The following is a 12,868-nucleotide window of genomic DNA, read 5'->3' as shown; positions in this document are numbered from 1 at the left end:
TGCGGGAGACGCGGAGCCGGAGGAGGAGGCGCAGCCGCTGCCCGAGCCGCAGCCGCAGCCGGAGCCCGAGCCGCGGGGCGGGCGCGAAGATGCACACGACCCAGAAGGACACCACGTACACCAAGATCTTCGTCGGGGGGCTGCCCTACCACACCACCGACGCCAGCCTGCGCAAGTACTTCGAGGTTTTCGGAGAGATCGAGGAGGCGGTGGTCATCACCGACCGGCAGACGGGCAAGTCCCGGGGCTACGGATTTGTAAGTTGTGCTGATGGAGGGTAGGAGGGGGACAAAGAGGCCAGAGGGGAGATGGTGCGTGGACGGAGAAGGAAGGAGTGACTCTTGGCCCCGAGGGTCACAGTTTGGGGTGCCGGGCCCGGCGTGATAGTGGGAGGAACCTGCGGGCGGGCGCGCGCTTCTCTGCTCCCTGCTGAACTGAAACTTTGTGCCGTGGAGCTGGAGGCGGGAGGGCCGGCGCCCCTACCTCTTAGGGTTGCGAGAGGTCCCTTGGCGGGGGGGGGGGGGGGGGAGGGGGGATGTGTGCAATAGAGGGGGAGGGGCGGTAGGGAGCCTACCAGTGACCTTTGGGTTTAGGGGTGCTGAAGGTTGGGAGGGAGGGGCCTTTGCCCTGCAGAACTGCATTCCCAGCTTGGAGGCCGGTGATTAAGCGCGCTGTTGCTTTGTAAAAATGCGTGTGAACCACCCGTGTGAACTGCTCCCGTTCCCTTCTTTTACAATTACCGGGGTAGGTTCTTTAAAAGATGATCGTGTGGCTCTTCGCCGAACTGAGAAAGAGTCTATTAAGCTTCCTGGAGATTTCAACGCGGAAATTAGGCTGCCGAAAGAGTGGCGAGCCCCAGAGTAGGACAATAGCTATTGTCGTTGGGATATGTTGCGGGTGGCTGGGCGCACCAGGCGGATGTGAGGCTGGACTTACTTTAAAGCAAACAGTGGCTCTCGGGCTAGTCTTGGGGGCCCTGGGCTTAGGGAGAATCCAAAGACCTTCCAAGAAGGAATTCAGGCTTCTTAAATTCAAGTAGGCCCTACCTGCACCCATAAGACTTAAGGGTGAGGGTGCTGTAATTGTAATTTTTTTTTAGGGAAGATAGAGGCAGGGACAAGGAAAGAGAAAAGTTGAGGTGGGGGGAACACCCAAAAAATCAAAGAGAAAAAGTTTGAGAGTCCTTAGCTTGGTTTTATCATAAATAACTTCTCTAGTGTTGAGTCTTGGTTTTTCCTTCAGGGGTTAACTTAGAGCTGTGTGTATGTGTGTCTGTGTGTATATATTGCTAAGGTCACCATGGCTGACCGGGCAGCTGCTGAGAGGGCCTGCAAGGATCCCAACCCCATCATTGATGGCAGGAAGGCCAACGTGAATCTGGCATACTTGGGAGCAAAACCTAGGATCATGCAACCAGGTGAGAAATGTTGGTCACAACCCCTACCCTCCATCAGAACCCCTTACTCCTGAATAATAGGAATCCCTGGCAGTACAAGACACTGGCTCTCCTTGAATCTGTATGTATCTTTACTTAGAAAATTTGAATTAAAGTTTGTTATTGTACCAAGACATTTAAAAAAAAAAAAAAAGGTTGCAAGCAGGACCCATAAGCTATTTTCCAGTGTGTGTATGGGGTGAGGGTGGGGGAGATGAGGTCTAGATGGTCCAGTCCTTTAGGCCTGACTAAACTGTTTCCTATTTGATACATAGTGTTACTCCACTCTCAATATCCCAACTTTCAGCTACTTGTAGATAATTTGCATATAGATTATGTGGTCAAATTTGTCAGTTCCAGCTGGCTCTTGTAGAATTGTGTCATTCTTTACCTCTGGTTGCTCAGATCACGTAATCTGACCTAAATACTCACCCTCTGGAAGTTGGAAATGTGCCATGATAGTAAAACTTTGATAGAAAATCCCAAATCACCAGCAATGAAAGAAAGATTTCAACTTGCCAAGGGCCCATATAGATAAAGCAGCTGACACTTAGAAATTAGATATCCAAAACCTATTCCAAAATTATGTGGCAGTTAAGTCTCCAAAAAGAGAGCATCGTTTTCTGCATGAAAACAGGACCTGTTGGTTTGTTTCCAACATTGTCTTTGCATTCATCCAAATAATTGATAACTGACTTTTGAGAAAGTATCTTTCTCTTCATAATCTCTTTTTAAACCTCTCCATCTGAAGTTTTGGAAAGAGGCTGACACTTTGATCCAAGCTGATTTAAACGAAAACCATGTTATTCAAGTAATGGATCCACATGCAAGTAATCAAGGGCATTCATTAAATTATATATAAAGGAGCTCTAGTTGTTTTGCGATTATGGTATTCAGCTGCTAAGCAGAAGGTTAGCAGTTTGGACCCACTGAATGCTCCATGGGAGATAGATGAGTCAGTCTGTCCCTGTAAAGATTTATAGGCTTTGAAACCCTATTGCCCTGTGAGTTGCCTCCATGAGTTGAAATTGACTTGATGGCAGTCAGTATTCAGTTTACATTTAAATAAGGGATCCTTCGGTGACATGAGCAATTGACTACTACTGGCCAAAAGGTTGATAATTCAAACATAGCTAGTGATGCCCCAAGGCTGATCTTGAGAGTTGCTTGAAAGGTCACAGCCTAGAAAACCCTGCATAGCAGTACTGCTCTTCACACATGGGCTCGCCTGGAATTGGAATAAACTCTGAGGCAACTAACAATAGAAAATTCACGTATCTGTCTACTGGATTTTGTGTATATAATCCAGAAGTGAAAGAAAGAATTTAGTTTTGTGGAACTTTGAATCCTGTAAGCTGCAAACTCCAGCTCTTTTAGAGAGTTGTCCAGAGCATTCTCAAATCACTGTTCCAGATGACAAAGGGTTGGTGTTTGGTTTGGTTTGGTTTTTTTCATAGAGTGTGATTCAGGATGGTAAGAGTATTTGTGATATGCAACTTCATTGTCAGGTCTTATTTTTGTTTTAATTTCACAAGAATTGTCCCTGGTTTAATTTTCTATTTCAAATATACGTGGAAGATTTTTAAAGTTTCCATTTGAGCCTTCTAACATCTGTATTTGGCCTCAGTGGTAGCCTTTATAAAACTGACTCAATACAGACACGTATGTATGTATGTATATATATATAGACGTACGTGTGTGTGTGTGTGTGTGTGTGTGTGTAAGTTCTACTACAGTATTCAAAGAATAGTTATTTTTTCAAGAAAAAGTTGTGATTGCATTTTACATGTTGTGGGAATGTGACCACCTACAAATAGAGAATGTGGTATGTTTTGTTGTTAGGTTTTGCCTTTGGTGTTCAGCAGCTTCATCCAGCTCTTATACAAAGACCTTTTGGGTAAGTCAATTGAACTGGCCCTCTTACATTTCTCTATAGCTCTGTCATTTGTTAATCTGCCTCTTTGTTAAACCCACATGATACATCATGTCACAAAATTGCCCTGGTTATACAGCTTTATACATTCTTGTGTATTTTTAATGCTGATACCATACATATTTTTAGATGAGTCAAGTTATGTGACCTCCAAACCAGACACATTTTGAGCTTATGATTAACAAAACAAAACAAAAATACCAGGTATGAGTTGTGTACACGGTGATTTTGCCCATTCACCATTTCTGCTGTTGCAACTTGACTCAATTGTATTTATCTCTTTCTAACCTGACAGGGTTCGTATACAGTTAAGCTAACTGATGAGAAGGATACGATGATAAGAGGTGGAATAGTTCTGTTTGGAATTAAACTCTGTAACCAGTAGACTCATACACAAGCTCAGATGGTGATTAACGATGCATGGATGTTGGTGTTGTTGGTTGTTGTTTTTTATTTTATTTTTCACAATAGTCAATAGACCTCCGTGTGCTTTATTTTATTTATTAAGGTAATGAAGTGGTGTTGATAGCTAAACTGTGTGCTTTTTACTTAATTGAAAAGAGCTGTAGTGAAAGTGTTTTCTTTTCCTCGGGGAAGGGGCTCTTTGTGTTTTGTTTTTGGTGGTGGTGGTGGTGGTGGTGGTGGTGAGGCGTGTTGACTTTTGACTTTGCCACGGGAAGCAAAGGGCCTCTCTTTTTCCCCCCTTGCTTTTAAGCTGTAGCCTGTGACTTCCACTTACCCTGTATTTCTTTGTAGTGAGTGCTAAATGGTGTGATTTCTTTTTGTCAGACTACAGATTCATTGCTTGCATGCCCTAAGTTTCTGTTTTACTGGGGAGTTTTCTGGGAATGGGGTTCTTTTGCCACATGTATCCATTTTTAGAGGCCTTCTAATTAAAAAGTAAGACTCCTCTCATCAGAGTTCATTAACGCTAGCCAGTTTGGTTTTTTTTTTCTTATTAGAGTAGCACTAACTTCCACATTTCAGACCTAACCCAGGTGAACCGCCTGCTCCTGTCTGTGCTCTCTCTGGATTCTCTGATTAACAGCTTTCCTTATCTGAGCTCCCCATTTCCCTCCTATTTAGACATGGCATGAGTGGAATATCATCCACCTCCTAAATTTAGTCTGAACACTGGAGTCTGTTTGGGCCCTGCTCTGCCCAATCAACATTCCTGTAACTCAAATGCCAGAGATTTCAATGTCTTTCTTAAAACGTCTAGTTGTTCAAGGTATATTCTGTTCTCAGTAGTAATCTGTTCCCTAACTGAACACCAAAACATTGATAGGGATTTGTAGAAGCTGGCGTTTTGGTTCTTGTCTATATAGATAGATGTGATTACCTCTGTATCTGCAAGGACAGACAAAAAAATAGGACTTGGGAAAATAAAATTCTGTGTACCATCAGTATTTTCTTATTGCTATACCCTTAGCTTATGAGCATTTCACTTTTATTACAAACTCTTGTTTTTTCTTTGTTTTTCTTTTTAACTCTAGAAAAGTTTTCTGTCCAATGTGATTAGTAAAGAGCTGTCATATGTCCATAGCTGTGTAGGAAAGCCCCATCCAAGCCAGCCTGGATTGACCAGCAACAATGCAGTAATGACCGTTCCCCCCCCCCCTTGGTCTAGACTATCTATACGTTTAAGGTAGAATTCAGCTGGAGAAAATACATCTCAAGAAGTGTTGGAGATCTTTGTCATGATCTTAAAGAAAGAATCGACACAGTCAGCGGGTCTTAGCATGTGTTTCTCTTTCACTGTGCTGGTGGGTAAGACCAAATGAGGAAATCATACTGTGTTTTTTGGGGGGAAAAAATAAAACACAAAGCAGTGAGGAGTTAGCAATTGCTAAATAACTTGGTGCTGTGTCATGTGCAGGAACAATTCAGAATAGCAAGAAAATAGATGTGCTGGAAGAGCTGGGCAGGACTTTGTGAGGGAGGTTGACCAGAGCTCAGCTTGGCCGATGGCTGTGGAAGGAAGAATAGACTTCTCTGAAGGAGGGTGGGATGAGGGTGAATGTGAGTGAAGACACAGAAAGGAAAACCCTGTGAATGGAGAAACAAGACGTGATGGGGATTCTTAAGAGCTAGACATAGATATTTAGACTGACTGTGGTCACGTGGTGGATTTAGCATTGAACCGCTAGCCAGAAGATTGACAGTTTGAATCCACCTTAGGAGAAAACTGAGGCGTTCTGCTTCTGTGGAACTCCGCAGCTTCAGAAACCCTATGGAGCAGCTCTGCTGTGACCTGCAAGGTCACAGGAGCTGGAAGTGACTCAAGGATGGCCGTTTTATTTGGTGGTGATCTTTATAGAGCCTTGAGAAAACAGAGTAACATAAGGAAAAGTAGACCAATTAGAGTCAGCTGTCATGTGAAAATTTTAAATCAAGTGTGTTTTGATAGCAGTCTTTGTGTTGAAATTTTCATCTCTTCTGATAGTCGCTGACTTTCTAAGGAATGGTGATTAGTGTTTGCATAAATTGTTTGAAATTGAGGTCCGTAGTAGAATTAGATAGCATTTCAGGTAAAACCAGCCAACCTTCTCTTTTTTCAGGATTTCTCAAGGCTGGTCTAATCCCCAGAAGTCTATACCTAACAAATCACACTAGTCAAGACCAAATTCTGTTTGAATATCACTTGTTCTTACCAGACCTATAAAGAGAATCAATTCTTCCCCCACTTTACTACTCAATTGTTTGAAAGTCTAGTAACAGAATTATTTTTTATGTGGTCCCTGGGCCACTCTCAGATAAGACAAAACCTGGGCCTGGAGGAATTTCTGATGTAGCATAGTGGGTGGGTGTGTAGGAACTTGTGACTTTATTTGAGAATCTCTTAATGTTTCATGTTTGGAAGAAGTGTTTTTCTTCTTCAAACTCTCAAGAGGACAAACTGTAGACCTGAGAAGAAAAATTTGGATGCTAGTGTAGACAGGGTTGAAAGCAGGCGTAAGCATTCATTCAGTACACTTGTAAGTGTTGAATTTTGTGGTAGGTGTGTTAGCACTGTGCTGGGTGCTAAGTTCTCTGCTATGGGGGCGCAGGAAGGGTGGTTACTGACGTTAAGTAAACATCTGCTCCGTGCCTGGCACTGATAAGGGATTTACATAAATTATAGCATTTAATCCTCATGGTAATTCTTTGATGAAGACACTATTAATATCATTTCCATGCGGGGAAAACGAAACAAAAACTGGGAACACATAGAAAGGTGAATTAACTTCCCTGAGGTCACAGGGCTAGGAAGTGAGAGGAGGCTGATTTGTGGTTCAGAATCCTGGTCCACCTGACCCCAAAGGCTGTATTCTTTCCCCTGTCAGGCCATAAACACAGAACTTCATTCTTTCTTGTGATTTATTAGGAACACTTCAAAAAAGAGAGAGATACATCCAGTGGTGGAATCCAGGAACTCTTTAAGAAGGAGATGGAAGTTAACCTGGGTTTAAAGGGTAGTGGAAGATAGGGAACTCATTTCTTGAGAACCTGCTATACTCTTCATAGCAGGTTCTTTGCACTGATGATTTTACTCAAGAGTTGAAAATACTAGGTCTATTTCACCTGTGAGAATTTCACACATGAGACTGAATTACTGGAAGTCCTACAGGTGATGAGTGAAGCTAGGAGGCCCGAAGTGGTGCAGATGTTTACACACGGGACTATTAACTGGAAGGTTGGTGGTTCAGACCCACACAGAGGAGCGTCAGAAGCCGAGCTCGACCCTCTGCTCCTGGGAAGTCACAACCTTGCAAACTCTTTAGGGTCATTCATCTCAGTGGCAGTTAACAAGATTAGGGCTGGATAGGATTTGGCTTTCTACAGATAGAGATGGAATGAGAGTTAATGTCACTAATGGAGGGTTGAGGTGACCAAAGGTGAAGATCTAAGACCACCACCAGGAGTGTTCCGCAAATATTGAGGAGCTCAGTTGTCCTAAACTTAAGGAAAGGTATAAAGAAGTACCAGAAAGGTAGTTTGGAGCCAGAATCATGAAGTGTTTAAGAATGCCAAGGCTTAAAAAATTAACAGATAGTTTAATAAGTTGTTAGGAACAAGTGAGTGGCAGATTGAAAATTGTGCATTTTGGGTTAGAAGGGGAAAGAATTGCCTATTACTGCCTCTAAATACCAGAGGGATGTGCAGAGGTAAGAAAACAATTTTGTTTCAAAATTGCTGGAAGTATCTCATTTGCCATTGTCCTTTTGTAGCTGTTAGGCATGTCCCTTAAGTTGGGAAGGTGATACAAACCATTAACTCAATTGCTAACCAGAAGATTGAAGGTTAAAAACTACCCAGAGGTTCCTCAGGAGAAAGGCCATAGGAAAAATCAGCCTTTGAAAGAAAACTCTAGGAAGCACAGTTGGCCTCTGGCACGTATGGAATCACTATGAGTCTGGATTGATTCAAGGGCAGATTGGTGGTGGTGGACTGGTCAGAGAACACCTAGTAGAGGGATTGCTTCTGAAGAGCCACCTTATGCTTCGCTGTGGTCTCCTCCCTTCTGAATCGAGATATTTTAGGCTCTTTTCAGTCTTCAGGACTCTCCTTTTTTTTTTTTTGAACCTCAAAGAGTTCTAAGTTTTTGTGTGCTTTCCAGACAACCTTCCTACTCTTGTCAGGCTTCACATAGAATTCTGATCTTCCAGAGACCTCTCTAGAAAGTAAATACAAGAAGAGACAAGGATCTCCTAAGTAATCCCACTTATCATGTAATGCATGCGCACACATTTCCATCCTACCCATGTGTTGGATAAACTTGTGGTAACACTTCCATTCAAGCCCATGAGCCCTGAAGTCACTCTGCTGTCCTTGGGAACTTGAGGAGTACAAGGGGTTAACAGTTTCCATATCAGTGAGCTCCATGCTGGCTGGCCTTTGCAGCTGATAGATGTTTCACTTTGGCCTTATAAAGACATTTTACCCGCTGGAAACCCTTGTCGCATGACAGGATCAAAAATAGCCCGGGTGCAGCCCCTGCTGTCCATCACCACGTGTAAACTGGCATGCGAGCAGACTCTCTCAGCCCTGTCCCCACTCAGTGCACAAGGCCACCTCCAGGGACAGTGTATCCTAAAGCCACACCTGTTGCTTTGAGGACAGTCCCCTAACCTGCAGAAAAGTTTCTGAGTGTCTGCACCACCACGTGTCTGGTTTCTGACATGCAGTTCAGAACATCTCCGAGTGTCCTCAGAAACACTTTGGTGACGTCGCTTCTCCTGGCACTGGGGAAGATGGAGTAAAACTCAGTGTGTATTTTTATCATGGAGGTCAAAGTGTGCTGCCTTCTGTGACAAATACGTCTTTTCCATGGATATTAATTAAGGAGTACTGGTAGTGAAATGCTGAAAAGGCAGAGGAAAAATCTGTGCTTTGAAAATTAGAATGTCCAGCTTTCCTGTTGGAGTTTCAAATTTAAATGTTGCCACTTGTGCTTGTATTTAAAAGTGCTGGGCCTTTGCCCACATGGCATTAGCCACGTGGCATACTTTTAGAAGTCTATTGCTTTCTGGTGCAGATTATTTTAAAGATGAAAATAAATCATATGTTCATTGTAGTGTGATAATGGAACCGTGATCATGAAATTACAAGAGCGAGAGTGGAGTTGCTTGATTTTTGAGGGGAGGGTGGAGGTTGTTGTTAAACTTCTTCTGACTGACTTCTTTTTAAATTAAGTTCATTTTCAAGTGGAGTCATTTGAGTCAGTGGTCTATGAGTGTGTCATTTGAAAAGACTTGATTTTGTTTTCACTTCTTGAACTTCTTGCAGGAGGATAGATGGAATTTGTACAAAATACCTGTGAATAGGACAGAATGAAAACATACGTGCTCATAAACTTTATTTCTCCTTATGTGGAGGATAAAAGAGAGTTAAAGGATGTACCAAATTGAAATGTTTTCTAACGCATAGAACTGTATAAACTGTCAAAGTTTCTATTTGTTTTGGAGATTTTTAGTATTTCCCTGCCCTTCCCTTACCCTCAACCTCATTGTCTTCCCCACACCCCCTTCTGTCTGTCTTGCATAGAGATAAACAAGCTGGCTGACCCTCAGTTGCCTGCTAGTCAAACAGGTTTGATTGACCTCTGTGTCCTTATGAATTTTATGGGGAAAACAGAAAAGAAAGAAAGAAAGTGTGCTGCACCTCTTTGGGAAATCACTGCCGTGAATGTTAATAGCATTTCTGTAGCTTCCCACAACAGCCTCTTGTGACGAGTGAGCTGCACTCAGAGCGTTTGAGAAGTGTGATTCTGCTGTGCTACCACACTTGTGAACCTTTTAAACTCTTTTTTTTTGTCGCCTGCTTATTTTACATTTTTTTTTTTTAATAAGGGTGACTGAGGTTGCAGAGAGATTAATGTGTGCTGAGTCTGCCTAGCAATTTCAAGTAGGGTTGCCATGATAATCAACACAGATCATTTAAGCCAAATATTTTGGTACAGTCCTTTTTGCTTTTGACAAGCTGGCCTTCTTCGCCCCACTTAATGGAGTGATCGTGGATGACCTTTGGGTCCTGCATTCACTGCTAAGACTTGTATTTGCTAAACACCGATCCTCTGTGAATGCGTTAGAAAATTTTCGAAAGTCTTAGCCAATTAACCATCTACACAGTACTTGTTAAGCTCCTGGATCTGATAGACTTTGATTTACTTTCTAAATTTGCATACATGGCATTGAATGGCTCTGAATAATCATGTAAATAAAAATTCTAGTGAGGAGGGCATCATGATATTTTTTTTTATTACTGAATTCTTTCGAGGCACCTGTGTGACTCTGGCTCCTGCCAGAGCTATTTCAGTGGACCACTAGCAAGTAGATATTGTGGCAACCCTATGCTCATAATAACCACTAAATTTGAGTTTGTCTTACTTCTGGACGGCGACTGCCACAGAAAGGAGGGGATGGTTACCTGACTTTGTTTTCTGTTTCTCAACAGGATACCTGCCCACTATGTCTACCCGCAGGCTTTTGTGCAGCCCGGGGTTGTAATTCCCCACGTCCAGCCGACTGCAGCTGCTGCCTCCACCACACCTTACATTGATTACACTGGAGCTGCATACGCACAGTACTCGGCTGCTGCAGCCGCAGCTGCCGCGGCGGCCGCCTATGACCAGTACCCCTATGCCGCGTCCCCAGCTGCCGCAGGATATGTCACCGCTGGGGGCTACGGCTACGCCGTCCAGCAGCCAATCACCGCGGCGGCACCTGGGACAGCTGCTGCCGCTGCTGCAGCAGCTGCTGCCGCTGCCGCCTTTGGCCAGTATCAGCCACAGCAGCTGCAAACAGACCGAATGCAATAGACCACCAGCCATCTGATCAAAGTTCAATTGTTCTCTCTTCCCCACCCCCACCCCAATTTCCCAGTTTTTTAGTAGATACTGAGAGCGTTAATGTTAACTTTTAACAGCTTTAGGAAAAGAAGAACAGCAACAAAAAAGCATTATGCACTGTTAAGTAGAATTTAAAAAAAAAAATAACCCAATAATGTTCTTGAATGAGAAAGAGGGGAGTGTGAGGGAAGTAGGTTCAGGTTTGGAAATCAACCCCGGAGACCCTGAGTCAGTGAAGGCCGCTAGGAATATGATGGAGAACTAGAGATGGAACTTCACTTTTATAATTGGAGGCTTTATTTTTGCTTTTTATAGTATCAGGGAAGCAAACTGCCTTTTCCAAGTTAGAAAAATGCTATTTGATTCTAGTTGAACCAGGGAATACAGAGTGAGCAATATGTAGCTTGAATTACCTTTAAAAGCAGATTTTTTTTAAAGTGTTCGAAAGCACTGATTGTCATTTTTAGCAGTCACTAATGGCCTATAGAACTTTTTTTTTTTTCAAGTAAGAAGGTAATGTTCTTACTATCTCAGAAATGGGCATCGAACAATCAATCCAGGAGTGTGGCGGTGGGTGAAATGGTGGACAGGCACCAAAGCGATTTTCTCATCTGTCCTCAGCATGCGTGGGACTGTGGAGCAAGTGATGTGGGCATAAAGGGTGCAACAGCTGTATAGACAATCAATAACACACAGTTCTGGAAAGAACACATCACTTGTGCTTGTTGGATGAGCTTGTCACATTCTAATCCCTCTCCCCATCCTGTTTCAATTTTGGGAAACTTGTATCTGCTGGCGTCAGCAATTCTGATTCTGAAATAGGATCAGGCTTTTACCTACAACAGCCTTCTCTTTCTATTTATTGTGTCGACTCGTGGCTTATGAATGAAGGCAGGCAAAGTTTGCAGACTCTAAACCCTTAAGAAGTGTCTTAAGGACGTTTATTTTTTTTCCCTTTTTGAGTAATTTTACACGTTTTCGTATCTATTTCAGAGTCATATTTAAAACTATTTATTAGTGACTACAGGACATGAGGCAACAAGGTTACTGAGATTACAATTCTTCAAAGATTAACGATGTGGTTTATACTGTGCCTTAATAGTAATGCTATTTAAGATATTTATTTTTAAGTTTTACTATGCTGCACTCTAAAGCGAGAAACTTTAGATGTGACACTGTAAAATTATGTATTCATCTCATGGCATAAATTATTTAGTAGGTCTAGATGTAGTATATTAAATATTAACCTATTCGGCGAAAGATGTTGACTTGGATTTATTTAAATTCATATGTGCACTGTATAAGAGAGTCCTCTTCCATTAACACATTTTCATTTATTTTAGTTGTAGGTGTTTTCAACAGGCTGTCGTGCTAATTTCATGCTTCTTTGAGTTGTTGCTTGTGTAGATCTCATCTTTCGGTAACTCATTAGTCTAACACTCCTATTCTGTAGTTTGAAATGCTGCTTTACATGATTTTCTTCTGAAACTGCAATACTTGCAATTTTTATTCTTAAACTAAATTGAATACTATTTTACACTGTATTGGATTTTTATACTTGAACAATTTCGTACAAGGGAAGACAGGTTAGCATTTTTATGAACTTTCTGCATTATCACTGGATCTACTTTTCCCCCATACTAGACAGTGTTATGTAATGTAGACATGACCCTCCTGTGCAAATTATTTATTCATTATGTATATTGCTTTATAACATTTCAGATCTTCTAATCTATTCACTTGTATTAAATATAATTTTTAAAAAACCTTGTTGCTCTGATTGTTTCTAATTGGGTAGTAAAGGGGAATGATTCTGCTGCTTAATTAGCATTAATACCCATCATTTCTTTTATAACATTTTCACACACAACATGGGAGTATATGATCACTGTACGTATCTGGGTATATGATCACGGCCCTTTGTCAATTTTCAGTGAGCATAGAGCCTCCTAGATATTGTTGGAGTTTGGGGGCAGGTTTCCGGTTTAAGTAAAAGTGTACAGGGTAAATTGGTTTTCCCTTCAGCCATTCATACATAGTTTGTTCTATGACATTAGTTGCAATCCCTGCATTGTAAACCCTCCCAGTGCACACTCTCCATGCCTTCCCTGTCTTTAGTGATGTGCTGAACATCCGCTTATTGGTGAATCGCCTGTTTTTAAACCTTTCA

At 42.2% G+C, this 12,868-nt stretch overlaps 1 protein-coding gene across 1 annotated transcript; it reads left to right on the top strand.

The window, feature by feature from the left end:
- Positions 1–85: 85 nt before the first annotated feature.
- Positions 86–12,463, top strand: RBM24 (RNA binding motif protein 24). The gene is made up of 4 exons (XM_006888670.1): positions 86–257; positions 1,294–1,417; positions 3,278–3,332; positions 10,305–12,463. The coding sequence occupies exons 1-4, from the start codon at positions 90–92 to the stop codon at positions 10,666–10,668; spliced, it is 711 nt and encodes a 236-aa protein (XP_006888732.1). The 5' UTR covers positions 86–89; the 3' UTR covers positions 10,669–12,463.
- The last annotated feature ends 405 nt before the right edge of the window (positions 12,464–12,868 follow it).

This window comes from Elephantulus edwardii, unplaced genomic scaffold, assembly GCF_000299155.1.
Source record: "Elephantulus edwardii isolate Elephantulus edwardi_28Jun2011 unplaced genomic scaffold, EleEdw1.0 scaffold00070, whole genome shotgun sequence".
NCBI classification, from domain to species: Eukaryota; Metazoa; Chordata; class Mammalia; order Macroscelidea; family Macroscelididae; genus Elephantulus; species Elephantulus edwardii.
This window is presented reverse-complemented; position numbering and strand designations above follow the sequence as displayed.

Bases quoted from the DNA above. Each gene is read 5' to 3' on its own strand.
- RBM24 (XM_006888670.1), top strand. From the start codon at position 90: ATGCACACGACCCAGAAGGACACCACGTACACCAAGATCTTCGTCGGG. The intron at 258-1,293 runs GTAAGTTGTGCT...TATATTGCTAAG, and splicing joins AGTCCCGGGGCTACGGATTT to GTCACCATGGCTGACCGGGC. The intron at 1,418-3,277 runs GTGAGAAATGTT...TTTTGTTGTTAG, and splicing joins ACCTAGGATCATGCAACCAG to GTTTTGCCTTTGGTGTTCAG.